Source organism: Heliangelus exortis, chromosome 2 (assembly GCF_036169615.1).
Source record: "Heliangelus exortis chromosome 2, bHelExo1.hap1, whole genome shotgun sequence".
Lineage (NCBI taxonomy): Eukaryota > Metazoa > Chordata > Aves > Apodiformes > Trochilidae > Heliangelus > Heliangelus exortis.
The window spans coordinates 118,319,094-118,338,421 of NC_092423.1; the positions used below are offsets into that span (position 1 = coordinate 118,319,094).

The window sequence follows — 19,328 nt, forward strand, 5'->3', positions numbered from 1 at the left end:
TCAGAAGTTTCATAGGAATTTATTAATTCAGGAGTCAGTGATACTTGGTATCTAGGGTACTTAAAATACAGAAAAGGCTACAAAAATCTTTCCCTTTACAGTGGGAGAAACTTTTTTTTTTTTTTTTTTTTTTTTTTTTTTTTTTTTTTTTTTTTTTAATAGGAAAGGAAGGTTTTAACAAAACAGACATTCACATTTAAACATTTAAGTTCCAAGATGTTTTATATCTTAGGAATGTCCTCGCTTCCTGGCCAGAACAGTATTTTTTAACACCAAAGAAAATATTATTTCAACAGTAACAATGTGAGAGTATATCTCTGACTGCAGACAGCATAGGTAAGGATGTAAAATACTGCACCAGTTACGTATGTTGCGTTGGGATAAAAATTAGAATTCTTTCTGCAGTGTAGTTTTGCATCCACTTCCCACCTCGGCCTCAGGAGAAATTGGGTCATCTCCTCTTCACAGAACATAACAAACAACCTAACTGGGACATCTTTTCCTTAAGCTTGTCACTGGCAAGTGCCTCAAATGTCTGGCTACCAACTCTTCCATACAGGCACAGAACTCCTGGTTTTCGACTTGGGTTTGTGTTTGTCCTGAAGACATAGTGTACATTGCTATACTAAAATGAAAAAGAAGGCAACCCCTTGCCCCACCTGAAGAGTTTCCACATTTTCCTTTTATTGGACTTCTCTTTTCTGCCACGCAATGTTTCTTATGGCTCTTTAGGCAAAGTGTGATAATCTGAAAGACCTCAGACTGTCAGTGCTCAGCCTGCTTCTTGCCAATGGGTTGCTGTTCTATGTTTGCCAGATTCCTTTCCAGATATCTGTGTTTTGAAACATTAGGCTTCAAAATGATCACATCATTTAGGAAGGAAGTTCCCAATGATTTGAAGTGAGAGGTAGTTCTGGCATCTTCTCACAGAAGATGCCCCTGTGGCAACTCCCTAACAAAACCTTACCAAGCAAACCCAATACATGTTCCAGGTGGCTGTGGAGGATTTGATAGTGAGTGTACTGCTGCTCCCCCAGTAAGAGAGGTAGATATTGGGTAATTTTTCCTGAATTCAATCATAATCAAACATGTTTAAAGATATAACCAAGAAACAACATTTAAAATGAAATTTAAACAAGCAAAGTTAGTAAGAAATGAATAGAAAATCCCTCCCAAAGAGATAATTACCATCAAACTTTGACCTGCTGGAAAGCAGCTCCATGGAGAAGGACCTCAGAGTACTGGTGGACATTAAATTATTAGTGGGACAGCAATGTGCCTTGCTGGCCAAAAAGGTCAATATTCTTGGGTGCATTAAGAAGAGTGTCCCTAAGGTTGAGGGAGCTCCTCCTCCCTTTCTACTCTGCCCTAGTAAGACCACATCTGGACCACTGTGTCCAGTTCTGGGCTCCCCAGCTCAAGAGGGACTGAAATGTATTAGAGGGAGTCAGCAGGGGAGTCATTAGAGGGATGATCAGCAGACTGCAACGTCCATCACATGAGGAAAGGCTGAGAGTCCTGGGGCTGTTTATTTTGGAGAAGACTGAGTGGGGATCTTATTAATGTTTATAAATATCTGAAGGGTGGATTTCAAGAAGAAGGGGCCAGTCCCTTTTAGGTGATGCTCTGTAACAGGATGGACACAAATAGACACACACTGGAACACAGGAAGTTCCACCTCAATATGAGGAAAAGCTTTTTTGCTATAAAAGTGATGGAGCACTGGAGCAGGAGAGGTTGTGGAGTCTCCTTCTCTACAGACTTCCAAGACCCATCTGGCTGTGTTTCTGTGTGACCTGTCCTAGATTATCCTGCTTTGGCACAGGGGTCAGACTCCATAATGATCTTTAGAGGTTCCTTCCAACCCTTACCCTTGCTAAGTCTTAAACCTAATAAATGATGTTGCTTCTCAGGACAGGATCTTAAAATTAGCTGGCAGGAAGGCCACTAAACTCAATGCACTAAACTCAAATAGGGCTTCTTCCAGCTTCTGTCCCCAGCTCAGGGGGTATGAGAAACTACGAAGTTAATGCATCAAATGACATTAGCCCTTCTAGTCTGATGAAACAGAAATTGCCCATTCACTTTTTATTCTTAACTTTTAATGCATTCTGGACAGATTAATGTATTGATAAAAGGGATGTAAGTAGGCTAATCCCCATTTTTTATACATACATGTCAGAAAGATTACATCAGCATTCTATTTTTAAAGAAACAAACATTTCCTCTGATTTACAATCTCATAAACAACAAGGAGTCTCAAAATCTTTACAGCATGTCGTAGCTGATATAAATATCCTTTATTGCATATACATCTCAGTGCAATCTGCTTTAATATATTAATATTAAAGACATACCATATATGATTATTGACAAGTTCAGCTAAACTGCAATTTCCCCCAATTTTTTTGAGAATGTCAGGCTGCAGCACAGCATGGAACAAGGAATTCTCTGATTGTATCCTCTCACCTTCTTCACTGCCTGCCCAATGATACTTTAACCGAACTGCAAAAGCCATTTTGGCTTTTGAGTATTTAAAAATGAAGAATAGTAAACCAGAAAAAAATGGCTCAGTGATATTTTGCCTGCTAGCAGATTTCTTTAGTTCAGAAAGGTAATGAGACATCACTTCTTCATACTGGTTCCCTGTTGGCTTAGGTTCTCAGGCCTCATGACAGAAAATTGTACTGTTTCACTGATCTTTACTTGCTTGAAGCAAATTTAATTCACAGAACATGTGAATTTACTTTTTAGAAAAAAAATCAGTAATAATTACCTTTTTAATCCTAACAAGGAAATGGTAACTATAAATTAATGAAATAGCTACAGGAAAACAGTAACCATTTATGGCAAGAAGTTGACATGAAAGCTTCTGAGTAAGTATGAAGAGATAAACAACCCAATGGGAACTAAAAAAAAGTTTGTGGTAGAGGGGAAAAAAGGGGGCTGAAATGGAAAAATGCAAGTAAACTGAATATATAAAAGTAAGAAAAACTAGGAGACCTGGAAATGACTCCCAAATGGAACTGCACAGCAAGTTAGAGGAACAGTTATGATGTGACCAAAAAACAGATCAATCAAGTTTGCAAAAATCATCATTTCATAGAGCAGTAAATTATTATTTCCCCTCTTTAGGGGTCTGGTTACTACTTCACAATATGATTTCAGTTTTGAAATTGCTGCTTTTGGAAGTACTTCTGTACTGGCTTTGGCTCCACTTATCAGAACAAATGCCACCAATTTCATAAAATAATAACAACTATTAAGACATGCTTTAAACACCCAAAGATAGGCATGTTTCACAGATGAAGGTACAGGATTGAATAGCAAAAGGTTTTCAATTATTTTCAAGGACAAATATTATTCTGTGGTACCTTCAAACATCTTGTATCTGATTTTTTTTATTTTGAAGGTTGAGCTGGCATTAGAAGTGTGTATATCACAAAAAATATCTTCACAGACTTTGAATACACAAAGTAATGCAAGTATTTATATTTATATCTATTTGGAAACTTTAAGCTACACAGAGAACTGAACTTCCAGTTTAAATTTATCTTCAGACGTTGCCTTTTAATACACTATACAGTATCTTACAGCCCAATACAAGCTTTAGTTAAAATATTTGGAGTTTAAATGGATAAACTTGAAACTTAAAAATTGCTAGTTATAAACTGATATCAAGTGAGCAACCAGCAAAGATGTGCACAGGCAGCTAAATTAGAAAAGGAATATAAATCCCAGTATTTACATCTGTTAACAAAAATAACTTGGTTTTTTAGAATGTACAGATAACTTACAAGAAAATCACTTTTTGAAAAGCGCAAGCTAATGAACACAGGTTTAGAATAACATTTCTGTACTTTTTGCTAGCTTGTTTTTTTTAAAAAATATAAATCATTTATTTAGTTCTTCATGCTCTTTCCATGGTTTTAATTCAGTACCTTTCAGGTTATTTCAAAAATTCCTACAGAGCAGAACGTGAAAAACATTAGTTAGCTGACCGTAACATTGCTTTAAAATTGTGTTACTACTTTTTTAAAAAAGAAAGAAGAATTAGTTTTTATTTTACATATTGTCTGAGATATTTTTTAATGCAGAAGTGGTGTAGATTAAAAATATTCTGGAGCAATCTTGTGTAACTTATAAATTGTTTCTCCATCTGAAGGTGGGAGACTCCTCACGTACTGTTAAGAAAAAAAGACCAAGTTAGTAATGATTAGTCACTTAGATGCTCTATATAAACATCTGACTATCTCAAACTTAACCTGTGCATGCATATGTATATCTGTACATGTAATTTTAAAAATTAAAACTACTGCAGTACTTTCAGGATAGTGCTGAGTTTTAATGGGAGGTGATAAACATGAACTGTTTCACAATGTAACCTATCAATATAAAGAAAGATTAATAAAAAAAAGGTTTCAATAATCCTAAAGTTATTTAAAAATCAGAACATTAAATGCCTAGATACTAAAAAAATCTGAGGTAGCAGTTGCATTTTTTTAAATTTATAAACTGCAGAGAAAAAAATTATCTGTGCTGCTAAGTTAAGAACAGTCAAATTAATTTTTTCCCTTTGTCATCTGAGTTTTAAAAATGTGAAACAATGACCAAGATTTAAATCCAAACATGGGAGAAGGTTTACATGAGCACAGTGTGCCATGTTCATGCATACAAGACATTATTTTTCTGTTTAAAGAGAAAAAAGAAAATCTGCAAAGGCAGGATCACTCGTAACTGAAGCTATAAAATTTATGTACCAACATAAAATGCAATTCCTAGAATGATTGCATGAATTAATGCATCAGGCAGCCTATGGTCAGGATTTCCATGGAGGAGCTCTCTTGTAATGTAATATGCCTGTCACATTCATTACTCTTCTTGACCACAGTTTTCTCTAGCAAAATATTTTGTGAAAATTAAGCAGACACTGTTATGACTCCAACTCAAGTCTTCCATAATGAGAACAAAACCTGAAATACTGCAACTCAGGCTATGTGTAAAGGACATTATAACGAAACCAAATGAATAAGTAACATGAGTAGGCAAGCATTTGTATGCTACATGCTCAGAAGCAATCAAATCAATTTTCTATACCAGATGTCCTTAATTTGACCTGAAAAACTGACAAAGGTCACATGCTCTTAAGCGTTTATCATAGATCAGGGGCTAAGCCTGTATTAAAAAAACTTAACAACTGTTTTCATGCTGCAATGATCAGCACAAAAATCCCCAAGTGCTGAAATTGTTTTCCTCCTTTTCTATGAGCACAAACTGAAGTTTAAAAAAATGAAACAGAAAAAAAACTTCGAAGGGCACTTCTTGTGCTTCGTGGAAAGCAGGAGGACACAGCGGAATCAAGGGCCTCCAACTGAAGTATAAGAATCGTAACAATTCTTCTGATTAGTATCTCCTCTAGTTACTTAAACTTCCTAATTATTTCAAGCAGTTGCAACTTTGTGAACAGATGTCTGACTGAAGCTCAGTACCTGTTATCTCAGTATTTGTATTCAAAGCTGATTTTTGTCCAGTAAGCATGAAAAGGGTGTTCTGGGAGAAAACAAACCAAAACACCCTGAAAAAACAACCCTGGCTTAAGAGATTAAAGTCACTAGCTCACTCAGACAAATTAATTCCTGGACATAGACCTAGTCTTTTGCAGGGAAGAATGCAAGTGTACCTTTAAAGAGGCAGTTAATTTGTCCACTAGTCTATCTAAACATAAAATGCTGTTGCATGAGCTACTCTGGCAGTGAAAGAAAGCAATAAACAGTCAACAGCATCTGGAAACCTAGAGGAATCTTGTAGAACCAAACTGGAAAAATATAATGTATATTAATAATCAAGAACTGCCATCACATTTAAAAACTGGTGCATTAAGCATCACACTTTTCCCCCTGGCATTCTGTACAAAACATGCTAAATGGCATTTTCTGAACATCAGTAATGACTGTACTCATGTGACTTGAACAAAAAGCAGGTAATTATTATTTTTACAAAAATTAAGTTGCTGTTTTTCAAAAAATTAACACCTACTAGCTGATTTATGATTAAAACAAAAGGAAGGTCTAAGCTGGAAAAAATACACTGATTTCATGTTCTTATCCATGTTAGTAAACACTGACAGTTTGAAACTTGTAAATTTTAATGTAATTATCTAATTATAAGTAGATACTTCTTAGTGCAGTTACATGGTGTGTAGAAAGAAATATTTTCCTTAGCTTCTGGCTGAATAATGTTTCCCCATGCACATGCCATTACAGAAATAGAACATTTCACCTAGCTCACTAAAAGTAAAGGCAAAATGCAAAAACAGTAAACTAAATATAGTTGCCCTATTTAAGTACTGTACTAATTAAAAATTGTAAAAAAATTTCCACTGGATGAGGAAATGTTGGGTCCTGCACTTGGCTCACAACAACCCCATGCAATGCTAAAGGCTTGGGGAAGAGTGGCTGGAAAGATGCCCAGGGGAAAAGGACCTGGGGGTTCTGGTCAACACCCAGCTGGATATGAGCCAGCAGTGTGCCCAGGTGGCCAAGCAGGCCAGTGGCATCCTGGCTTGTACCTGGCCAGCAGGAGCAGGGAAGTGATCTTGCCCCTGTACTCAACATGGGTGGGCCACTGTGTTCAGTTTTGGGCCACTCACTACAGGAAGGTCACTGAGGTGATGATGGGTGTTCAAACAAGGGTGAAGGGTCTAGAACACGAGTCTTACAAGGAGTGTCTGAGGGAACTGGGGTTGTTCAGTGTAGAGAAAAGGAGGCTGAGGGAAGACCTTATCACTCTCTACAACTGCCCGAGAGGAGGCTGTAGTGAGGTGGGTGTTGGTCTTTTTTCCCAAGTAAGAAGTGATAGAACAAGAAGAAATGGCCTAAAGTTATGCCAGGAGAGGTTTAAATTGTATATTAGGAAAAAATTCTTCACTGAAAGGGCTGTCAGGCACTGGGACAGGCTACCCAAGGAAGTGTTGGAGTCATCACCCTTGGAATATTTACAAGATGTACAGATGTGGTGCTTAGGGACATGGTTTAGTGATGGACTTGGCAGTATTTGGTTAACAGTTGGACTTCATAATTTTCAGGTCTTTTCCAACCAAACCAGTTCTATTTCAACCATCTCTAAAACACATATATGTAACAATATGCATACAGAAAAGGCAGAGATGTAATCCCATAAAATGCTACGTACAGGCATATTTCTGTATGAATTTCAGAAAATACACAAAGCATTTGGAATGTATTCCATTATATGTTTTAAATAAAACTTTAAAGGTATATATGCATTGTACTAATCTGTGTTTGAAGCACATCACAAACACTTTATAATATAAATTTCCAAAAGTCTGGAAATACTGATAAAACACAGGGGTCTGTATATAATTCTTCTTCAAACTGTCTGAAGGACAGCTACTGCAATTAACTGCTGTGCCCCCACATTTTTCCCCAGGCAATAATGCTCTAAAATATTATGAGAAACAGTACATTGAAAACCAAAATGAAAATGACCCTCCTTCCACCCCTCCCTCCACAACTTACACACTTTTCCTTCTTTTTCTAACTTCTTCAGGTGGACCAAGAGGTTACTTTCTGCTGCTGGAAGTAAATTTTCAGGGATCTCCTAATGGAAACACAAACAAGAATTTTGTATTTGTTTAAATATCTCCCAATTATTCTTTCAATATACGGAACTCATGGTTTATAAACATAGATTTTCCTCTTATGACCACTATTCTGAACGTTCAGAATATAATGACAATTAACTGAAATGAGTAAATCAATTTTATACCAGTTAAACTAGTAGCCTAATAGCATTTTTTTGTTTACTTTGTACACTTCTTTTGTTTACTTTGCTCATCTTTTGCATTACCCTCTTGTATAACGCAATCTTTGGCCAACACCCTCCTGAACTTGGTCAGCACTGGGTCACCAGCATAGCTGAGCCTTTTTAAAGACAAATTTAAAGCTGCATTTCCTCACAGATACCTATCACTTCTATTCCATGACAATATCTGCATAGGTTTAAATATCCTTTAACAATTAAAATCTGTAAAGAAGTAAACAATTTAAAAATACAACAGCCACAGGACTAAATGTCACCCAAAAACCCCACCCCAAACTGTTCCAGAATCCTGTTCTTCAGCTCCATCATTTGAAAAGCAAAGCCTTCTTTTTGAAAATTAAAAAAGAACTCCTCAAACAGCAGAAGTCTGGCAGCAAAATTCACTAGAAAATTAGCTCAATAAATTAAGAGCCTTTAAAAGGCTTTGAAAGATTACACTTATGAAAGCTTTAGTAATACTGAAAAGAATCTTGGCATATTGTGACAGGACAAATGGTTTATGATTTACATAAGCATGTGAATGGCTATATATATTTAAAAACTGCAGTTGTTCAGGCAGGAAAAATTCAGGAGCTAAACAGCCACAGGTAACTGCAAATGTTTAGCACTGCAAAATGTTCAGTTTGACACAGTCATTCTTTTGGAAACCAGGGATCCAAAGAACCATGAAAAATGAGTTGTGAAGCTGTTACAGAGCCCTTCACAAACCACAGCCACTGGCAACTTTGGCATCTTCCTCAGAAACAAATGCTGTATCTCTTATCTCTACTTGTTAGGAGGGGGTAACACCCATACCACACATACAAAATTCCCGAGGTTATACCCAGAATGCTGAAGGAGCAAAAAAAGCACCCTCATGCCTGTTGGACACATTCAAAGTTGCTGCACTCCTGAGCACAAAATCCATCTCAGCTCACCTGCACACTCCTGCAGACTGATAAACCAGGAACTGGAAGCTTTAACCAGTCTTCCAGGAGCCTCCAAACATACCTTGACAAATCAAAAATTAGCAGACACCCTCTGCTTTTCACTTGGAACCAATCATTACAACTTTAGTTTTTGCTTGGTTCTGTGAGACTGTGCTTAGGACCATCTAGATGGTTAAATTAGAAGTTCATAAGAATCATCTGGGGTCCACTGCAATGAAGTGCTCAAACAATACAATTAAAATGCAGAGACATACATGAATTCTGAACAAGCAGAAATATTTGGGTTTTTTTCCCTGTCTTTTAAAAAGCCACCATGGTCTTTACTCAAAATACTGTTATATATAATTTTATGAACATAACCTCAATTTTGTTTAGTTTGATATAAAACCTTTAATTAACAATTACCTGGTACACTATCTTTACAAGCTCCGAGGATGTATAAGGCTTTCCAGGATTCTTCTGGAAAACACCCAGGATTTGCTTTTCACGTGCAATTCGGTGAGAAATGTAGCACTGGATTCTGTGATTTGCATCACGTACTACTGGACCATGGCCTAAATCAAAACACATGTACCACAGCACTATTATTTAAATTCGAAATTAAGAATGCTACTGAATAATTCAATAATTCTTATGTAAATTCTGGTAGACTTAGAAGTCATAAGAAGGGAGCAACACCTGTACATACCACCTTGTCACTGTATTCTTGATGTTAAATTGTAGAACACTCTTTGCATATTTTTTTTTTCATACAAATAGGCCAAAATTAAGTTTGAATGTTTGCATCACAGCCTGCAATCGAAAAGCATTAAGATGGAAAGGAAGAATTAGGAACTGAGAAGTCTGAATGGGAAAATGGAATACTTGAGACTGAATAAGGAAAGCAAGGGAGGGCTACTTTAGGTTATTAAAAAAAAACCCAAACAAATGAAAGGAGACACCACTGAACAGATTTGAAAGGTGAGATTCAGATTATTATCTCTGTCTGCCTCTCTCATTCTCCCCAAACCATATTGATATTGATAATTTAACCTGATGCTGGTCTTTGAACAGCAGTGGCTGAGGCAAAAGGCTCATACTGTGGGCCTATCTAGCAAACACAGGCAAGAAAAATAACATCTTTAGTTGTGTTAGCTTTCCCAGGACAGATCTTCAAAACTGACTCACATACTGTACTTTATTCCCTTAAGAACATACTTTCATAAGTATTATAAAAAAATTAATGGATGACAGATCAGTGAGCCACTCTAGACGTGTCAGGACAGGATAAGCAATGCACAAGGAAAAGTTGTATGTGGATCATTTTATGTCTGGCTGGTTAATAAACAAACAAAACATGTTTTTTCCTGGGCTTACTGTGGCAGATTAGAAATGTTCAACTTACTGTGAAGTCTTTGAAGTAAACAGGAGAAAGTCTCTAGTTGTACTTTTGGTTTAGCTGACTAAACATGTTGTAATTTTAAGCTTTTTAAATTAGAGGTTATTTTGCCTGAGGACAGGTGGATTATAGAGAAAGAACAACTAATTTTTCATGTTTTGAACATCTCTGAAATAAAAAAACTTGTCAAAGGAATCTATCCTTCACGAGTCAAAATATTTATGCGTATCTCAACTTAAGCACTCACTTAATCAGATTTAAAATTATTTAATGTACATTGAAGCTTGCCTTGTGTAAAGATAATTTTACAAATAAGACAGGTAACGTAAATATAAAAATATATCTGCACATATATTTAATGATTTCAACCATATTTAATCAGAACCTATTGTTCCTTACAGAAGTAAGGTATAAGTACAATAGTAATTCTAGTAAACATTACCATTTATAAAACCAAAAGTCTACATTTAGAAAAAACACATTAAGATATACAGAGCAGAGACTGTAACAATACCTGCCCATTCCCTTACATTCGCTGTTGACAGAAGTTACATTAAAGTATTAAAAATTCAGGCCTGCATGTGGAATCACAAGGCAGTCTTAAACCAGGTGATTTAAATGAATTAGACTGCTTGAGCAATGTGAATGAAACCCATATTTTGCAAAAGTGAAAGGTATTTCATAGACATTACATCACCTGATCCAAAGCCACTGTATATACATATACACACACATTGTTCCAGTACTTAAGGGGCAGCTACAAAGAAGAGGGAGACTCCCCATTTACAAGGAGTCGCATGGACAAGACAAGGGGCAATGGGCACAAGTTTCTCCTGGGAAGATTCCATTTGAACTCAAGAGGAAAATATTTCACTCTGAGGACAGTCAGACATTAGAATGGTCCCCCAGGGGAAGTGGTGGATTCTCCCACTTTTGGAAGTTTTAAGTCTCAGCTCAACAGGGTGCTGAGACAGATCATATAAACAGTATTAGAAGGGTTGGACCAGGTGATCCTTGAGGTCCCACATTCTCTGATTGTGTGATACCTTAAAACGATGTCAGAAAGCTTGGGACTAAATTCAGATGCAGATCTTTCCCACACATAATTTTTAATGGACAGAAACACAGTTAACTCCACCAATAAGTAAATATCTGCATAAAATTAAAATGCTTCTATTTATGAAAAATAGATCTCTTAAAATAAGACTATCCAATAATTCAGTCTTTATATCAAACAGCTTCATATTATTTCAGACCTTTGTACAGCCCAGATGATCAGAAACTAAGTTTTTATTCTTGTAACACCCTGTGAATGAATACAGCTTCCCTTACTTTACAGTAAATTAACGCACAAAGGATAAAACTGAAGAAAATAATTAGATCATGAAATCTTGCTCAGATTCCTAACCCCAGTACCATTTGTTTCCATAGTATCAAGGAAGGTTGTTCATTTTCCCAGGATAGGGAGCCCTCTGCTGACTGAAATTCTGGTCCAAACTCATCAACTACTGGTTGTAAGACTGTCACGAGCAATATGTCTGAAGTAATTTCCACATTAAGTGAAAAAAGACACATGGAAGGGGAAGGATTGGTGAAATTCAGCTACTCACACCTCGCCAGCTATTACCAAAAATCATGCTTGCTTACATATAATTCTGAGGCTGCAATGTGAATGCTAAAGCATGGGTGGGGATCAGAGAAAACAGCTCAAGAATTATGAAGACTGAAAACTGCAATGAAGTCGAAGTACTGAGCTTGTACAGACCGTACTGATGAAGCAAACTACCTTCTAATATAGTTACCATGTTACTCCAGTACATACCAGCAGTATAAATGATTGCTCTGATTGGGCAACAGTTATCTTTCTTACACAATTGCCAAGTACAGGATGAACATACAACAGCACAACAAAGTTACAAGTAAGTGGGACAAGTATTCAGCCTTGGTAAATGTGTAATCTAGATAAATAATGATTAAGGAGTGAAATACAACTAAATGAAATTTGGCATGTATGGGGTTTTGGATGGCAGAAATTCAATTAGAGGAACAGACTGTGTTTTGTAGGCATTTAAGAAATAAAGTAGAGCATTTGCTTAATCAATAGATGGAGATTCTGGAGGCTAAAATATCCTCAGTTTTACCAGTAGTTAAGTCAATAACTATGACCAAGTCACTATTTCTGTCTAGGTCAGCCTCCACAACTGTGGAATATCTATGACATTTTTTTTAAATAGCATTTTTATGCTCAGATCTGAAAGCACTTAAAGAACACCTACTTCAAAAGAAGTGTATTTTAAGAATTAACACAAAGAAGATAAGAGCTATATAGGCTAAACATAGGTGGTTAATGAAGAAAGACAGAGAACGTAGACACAGTTGCTTCAGATGACAAGTTGAAGAAGATGAAACAGTCAGAAAAATCCTGAGCTGTAGCTCTGAAAAAGCAAACAAGGAGCTTATACCTCAGTACATAATGAATTCTAAAAATCCAGTCTTATCAAATAGACATGTGGTCTATAGGAAAAGTAAATCCATTACCAAGGTTTGGGGGCAACAGAGGGAAAAACAGCCAAGTCATAGATTTAATGAATTGGGTAAATTATTTTTAGAACATGATGTTTGCACTCTTGGCTCTTGTTCAAATTTAAGCTAAGTCATTAACTAAGACAGCCATTTCACAGTTCTGCAGCTTCTCAAGATGATTTTGTGATTAACTTGTGCTGCAGAGGACAGACATCTCTCTCAAAAACATAAATAGTATACTTACATTGGCAGTGTACGTGGGGATTCAAAGGACCAAAAGAGCAACTACTATGTTTTAATTCCAGGGTAACATTAAGGTGCATGGATAGAACAATGTTTTCTTACATTTGCTGTATGCTTCCAACAGTGAAAGATTCTGGCCTCTGCAGGCTGTGGGCACACACTTTACCCTCAATGGAGAATTTTTTAAGTCTTGCAAACCACACCTTACCTTAACACTGGATGTACATTAAGCAATGAACTTGAACTGTTACATTAGTAATAGTGTTCCACTGTAATAAGAGCTTTGATATTCTTAGAAGAGATATTTAAAACATATAGTAAACCAGAGTGGTTTAACATAGAACCACTTACCTGGATATATTAAATCTGGCTTCATTTGTAACAACTTCTTCAAAGTTTTCATGTAATCATGAAGGTCTTCAATTACTGTTGTTCCTTCCCCTAAAATACAGTCACCAGAAAATATAGCATTTTCCTCTTCTAGATGTAAAATCATATGATCATCAGTGTGTCCAGGCGTATATAAAACTCTGTTTAAATAACAAAAAGAATAACTTTTCATATGCATATATGCTTCATTTTGAGAGGTGAGAAATAGATAAGGATAAAATCATTCTTACAAAGTAGTCCACAAAAGCCAGAAAAAATATGGACCAAAAGAGGCTGAAATGGCAATGTAAACAGAGTACCATTTTGTTTAATTCAAGTCCATTTTCTTGTACCATGTAGAGAAAGAATACTGATCATCATCTCTTACATGCTTTTACTTACAGGACACATCATAATAAAAGTGTATTAAGGAAGCTGGCTAGTCATGTAGAATTTGTGTTACAGAGGGCTTCACTCTGAAGCTTTAAAATGGGAAGATTGATACGTTGCTTCCAAGTTTAAAAGTATTAAGTTCTTGACAAACACCCTGCACTCAGAAGAGGGTAGGGGTAATGCTGCAAATTCTTTCAGAAATTAACTATAAACTTCTGGACCTAACTCTGATAAAATTCTGTCTCCCAGAATTCATTTTTTCCTGAAAGCCCCATGACACAGTGAAGTGTAGCTGTCAAACTCAACAAGGAATTCTGGTCTTTTAGCTGTCCTGTGTGCAGGCCATTAAATAGTAAGGATTCTTACTAATAGTAAGGATTTAGGACTTTACAGCCTGAATGAGTACTGCATCAGAATGCAGCAAAGGGTGAATGAACAGTTGACATGTTTATAGCAATCTGAGCTGCTAAGGAGCTGCACTGCAGTGTCTCTCACTGTAATTTTTAAAAGGCAGAAAGCCTCAGGATTCAAACTAAAAAACCCTACACAACTCAGACCAGCATCACTGTTGAAATTCATCAGAATCATCTTGTTGATGTCAGATGCATCAAAGCAGGGATCAGGATCTGAAAGAGCCAGTGCCAAGAATGGTGAACAACACCCAGCTACGTCAGTGCAGGGCTGAGGCCAGAAGCTCAGCACCATCTGATGCAATCAACTCTTACTTAACTCTCTGCTCTGCAGAAAGCAGGTGAGACATTGCCCTGAGGAGACAGCGTAGGCATCAAGGTGATGGGCTGCATCTTGCCTTTGCAGTAAGTTGTATCCTTCAGTTCCTGATGAAACCTTACCAGAAAGCTTAACCACAAATATTGAAAAACAAAGGAAAAATAACCCAACACTTTCCTGGCACACCTTGAAAACTAAAATTTAATATGTGGATATTGCTAACTAAAATTTAAATATGCAGATACTGCCATTTTTTAACCAGTGGTGGATCTAAGAGTATCCTTAAAATGCTTACTGAGTTAACCAGGTGAGAATACCTGCTTTTAACCAAGCACAAAATGTTGCATTACCCTAAACTTCAAAATATGATGCCTCTGTCTTACTTGGATTCAAATTTAGTAAGCCATTTTCCATCTCTAAATTAATTTTGTCTAAAAATGGGCCTCTTAGGGTAGTGAAAGGTCTTCAATACTCAATATAATCGTCTCCATGTATTTTTTTTACACTAACAAAATAAAATACTTTAGGTTAAATATATCCTTCATTTTTTTCTCTTTCTTTTTTTTCTTCCAGTCAGCCAGCTGGCGTTCCACAAGTGGGATGTAAGTCATATCTACACTGAAGAAAACAAGGAAAATTTGTCCTTTGAAGAGTAACACCTTGTTAATGAAAGAAGTCTGGAAACAGTATGGTCAGATCTTTTTAGTGTGTGTGTTTGTGTGAGGAAGAGTAGCTTTCTGTTTCAGGCTCACTCTAAGCTTAGAAGATGGGCAATATGCTTCCCAGGAAGAAGCCCAAATTAGAAGGGTTTAAAATTTAACAGTTTAAGTATTAAATGTTTGAGTGTCTACTTGGGAAATATTTTTAAAATAAAAAAAAAGGCAAGCTGCATAATTCATCCAGATAACCATAAACTTCCACCAAAGCATCAATTTTAACAATAAATACTTATCTAAGAGTGATGAGAAAGTATGGAAAATCCCATTTGATTTTCTTGGAGGAAATATTTTTCAAGGGATATGTTAGAATCATAGAATCATCATGGTTGGAAAGCACCTTCAAGATCATGAAGTCCTACAGTGCTACACCACCTTAACCACTAAATCATCTCCTTAAGCGCCACATCAGCTGTTTTTTTAACACCTCCAGAGATGGCAACTCCACCACTCATGTGTCGGAACACGTGTTCCAATGTTTCACCACTCTTTGGTGAAGAAAGTTTTTATAATATCTAATCTGAACCTCCCTTGGCACAACTTAAACCCGTTACCTCTTGTCCTACCACTAGTCACTAGGGAGAAGAGGCAAACACCCTCCTCACTACAGCCTTCTTGCAGATTGTGGAGAGCAATAAGGTCTCCCCTCAACCTCTTCTCCAGGCTGAACAGCCCCAGCTCCTTCAGCCTCTCCTCATAAGACCTGTTCTCTAGCCCCCTAATCAGCCCAGCTGCCCTTCTTTGAACCCTCTCCAGCATCTTGATGCCCTTCCTGTAACTTGGTGCCCAAAACTGCACACAGTACTTGAGGTGAGGCCTCATCAAGGCTGAATACAAGACTGAGATCACTTCCCTGCCCCAACATTTGGCCTTGCTGAAACTCGTACTATTGGCCTTGGCCCATCGATCAAGCCTGTCTAGATCCCTCTGCAGAGCCTCCCTACCCTCAATCAACACCTCCACACAGTTTAGTGTTGCCTGCACGCTTACTGAGGGTGCACTCTATCCTCTCATCCAAATTATCAATAAAGATGCTAAACAGGAGCTGCCCCAGCACTGAGCCCTGGGGGACACCACTCGTGACTGGCCACCAGCTGGATTTAACTCCATTGACCACAACTCCTTGGACCTGGCCATCCAACAAGTCTTTTATCCACTGAAGGGTGTGTACATCCAAGCCACAGGCAACCAGCTTCTCCTGGAGAATGCTGTGGGAAACTGTGTCAAAGGCCTTGCAAAAGTCAAGGCAGACAACATGCACAGCTCCTCCCTTGTCCAATAAGAGAGTCACCCAGTCACAGAAGGATATCAGTTTAGTCAAACAGGACCTGCCCTTCATGAACCCATGCTGACTGAGCATCATCACCTGGTTGTTCTTAATTTCTCTGCTGAGGCCAAAACCCAGAGGCTATTCCTGGTAATCCTCATTCATAAAAAAAACTTATTTGAATAAACATACCCTGCTGGATCATGACAGGAACTCTATGTGCATAAATGTTGAAAAGATTAGATGCATGGATTGCCAATCACTTGAAATTAGGATACACATATGTGTCTGATTTCTGAAGAAAAAAGTGATCCACGGCACTTGCAGAAATTGGTGTTTACCTGAGTGTGGCTCCCTCTGTCTGTATCACATCTCCATCCTTAAGATAAAAATATTGATGTCCTCCTTCTATTATTTCTTCACGGTGAGGGACACGAGGCAGCTTACAGATGCGATATTCAGAGTCTGTTCAAAGAATTCAAAGAAAATGATGCTTTGAATTTGCCACTAAGAAAGCTAATTCCACAGAAAGGCTACTTTTTGAAGAAGTACTATTAATAATTACATACTACCAATACAAAATCAGAAACAAGAAATTATCTACAGTAACTTCATGTTTATGAAGCAACCTTATTCCAGAGCTGCAAAAATAGTGGAAGCCACTGAATGTGAATACTATACTCTGTACCAGCATCAATTTTGAAGATGAAAAAGCACAAGTTAAATTAACAAAGAAATGTCAATAACTATTATATTTTACTAGTGTTCCTTCTCGAGTCATCAAAAGCCAAACCTCCCCAGGTTCTACAGCACTAAGACTTCTGTGCTAATGTTAAAGCATTGATTTGCAGAAGCACCATTCAACATCTGCCTAACACTGAATGGAGGCTTTTTCCCTTGCAGCTTCCCTCAGCATCTATTGTTCTGAACTGTGCATGAATTACAAATGCCTTGGCCAGAATAGCTACAGATAGCAATTCAGAAAAGTATTTATATCCTTTGCTAGTATTTACAACCATGCTCATGGGCTGACAAGACCAAGATCATCATGAAGACACCAATCAGCAGTGCCCATGCTCCTTTGCAGATAAGAATCATCTGGCAACTTCACAAAATCTAATAAAGCCTGTGAAGAAGTCCTATGATGCAAAGAACTGCATTATCCAGACTGCTTATTCTCTTCCCTGATACTAAAGCAGAAACATCTCCTACTGTTTATCAACATAAACATTTTTAGATCAGAATTTACTTGCAGATTGCCCTGTTGTCTCTCTCTCATGTCAGAGGCCTATGAATTTGTGAGGAATTACTAATGGCCTGCTGCAAGGTATCTCAAAGTTATGCATGTTTCTTTTTCAGACATTAAGTTACTTTATTGTTTTACACAAGCAAAAATAATGGACAATTTGTCATTACTATCAACATAAAAAGGAAAAGGTATCAATTTTTTCTTCCATTTCTTAACATCCTGTAAGCTGCTGTTGACAATCTAGGGTGTCATTACTCACACATAAAAAAAAAAATCGCTATTAAAGTGTGCACAGTTATAGAAGAAAAACTATAGTAGTACAACTACAATATTCAGATGATTCCTCTCTCTCATTCTACACACTGCAACAGTGTAAAGACATTTCATATGGAGATTCCAGGAGAACAATCCATCTGATTTGCACATAAGCACTGAGGAAAAATTTTTTTCTTGGCAGGTACCTATAATTTTCAATAATATCAAAAACCTCTGGCCTACCACTCGGGATGCTTTTGCAGATATCAGGTATTCCACCAGTGTGATCATGATGCCAGTGTGTCACTAAGATTTCTTGAATCGAGACGTTGAACTCTGACAGTGCCTGCTTTAAACAGCCAATGTATTCAGGAGTAGCCGGCTCCCCTGTGTCAATAAGGATCCTTCTACATATGAACCAAAAAAAAAAAAAAAAAAACAAAACAAACAAAACAGAATTTAGAGAACTCATGTGACACTAAAAAAGAACCCAACATTGCATGGAAACGTGCTAATAACGGATGTCTCCAGATTCCACCCCTTTCCTCTGGGATACCCCACTCCTATGGCACAACAATTTACAAATCAGCAATGTAATAAATTAACTCCACAGATCTACAAGGCCCGGACAAGCCCCAGGAGCCCCCGTTTAGTACCACCGGGGAGCGACGAGGCTTGAGGCCAGGAACCCACCCGCTTTCCTCTGCACCCCATCTACCCAAGCCGCCTTTAATTAATTTTTCTTTTAAGGAATTTAGCCAGGTAGCGGCCCCGCAAACCTGAAGCAGCTCAGAGCCCGCAAGCCGGGCGTGGAGATGACGCCGGGGCCTCTTCTCCACCGCCCAGGCCCCTTCCCCACGCCCCCGGTCCCTTTTCCACGCCCCCGAGCCGGATCTTTACCTTGCCCCGGAGCCCACCAGGTAGGTGTTGGTACCCTGCAGAGTCATGGGACCCGGGTTGCAGCCCAGCACTCTCACCACCCGCGACGAGAGCCGCTCGATCCGCGGCAGCAACGACACCATCTCTGCACCGACACGCCGCCAATTTTTCCCCCTTTTTCGCTCCTGGCTCCGCTCCCCTCGCTTCCTCACACCAGCACACAGGGAAAGCGGAAGCCACTTGTTTTCCCTCTGCTCCGCCTCCCGGACGCGGGACCTTCCGCCCGGCTGGGAGGCGACCGGCGCTGCCCGGGCAGCTCGGCTCCTGCCGATCGCAATGGGGCGGTTCCTGCCGGCCCGCCAGCCATAGCGAGGCACGGGCGGGTGTTCCCTGAGAACTCGGCCTTTTGGATCAAAGGCTGTGGTAATTCAGCGGAGTAGAAGCCATGTTCTCCTGCGAGGCGTCGGTGCCTGACCGAGAGGCAGGTCCTGGTGCTTCTGGCTTCTCTCGAAAGGAAGGAGGGTTTTGTAGCATGACAGCTGCATCTTCCTGATAC

At 38.3% G+C, this 19,328-nt stretch overlaps 1 protein-coding gene across 2 annotated transcripts; it reads right to left on the reverse strand.

Annotated features, from left to right (window-relative positions):
• Window positions 1–2,084: 2,084 nt before the first annotated feature.
• LACTB2 (lactamase beta 2) lies at window positions 2,085–19,039 on the reverse strand. Of its 2 annotated transcripts, none has more exons than XM_071737762.1 (7): window positions 18,794–19,039; window positions 18,137–18,300; window positions 16,731–16,854; window positions 13,267–13,445; window positions 9,177–9,325; window positions 7,539–7,620; window positions 2,085–4,184 (listed from the first exon to the last, which is right to left on the reverse strand). In XM_071737762.1, the coding sequence occupies exons 1-7, from the start codon at window positions 18,913–18,915 to the stop codon at window positions 4,141–4,143; spliced, it is 864 nt and encodes a 287-aa protein (XP_071593863.1). In that variant the 5' UTR covers window positions 18,916–19,039; the 3' UTR covers window positions 2,085–4,140. The 2 variants fall into 2 exon arrangements, with proteins under 2 accessions (XP_071593863.1, XP_071593864.1); XM_071737763.1 differs by having other exon boundaries at window positions 4,032–4,184; window positions 7,543–7,620; window positions 18,794–19,038.
• Between the last annotated feature and the right edge of the window lie 289 nt (window positions 19,040–19,328).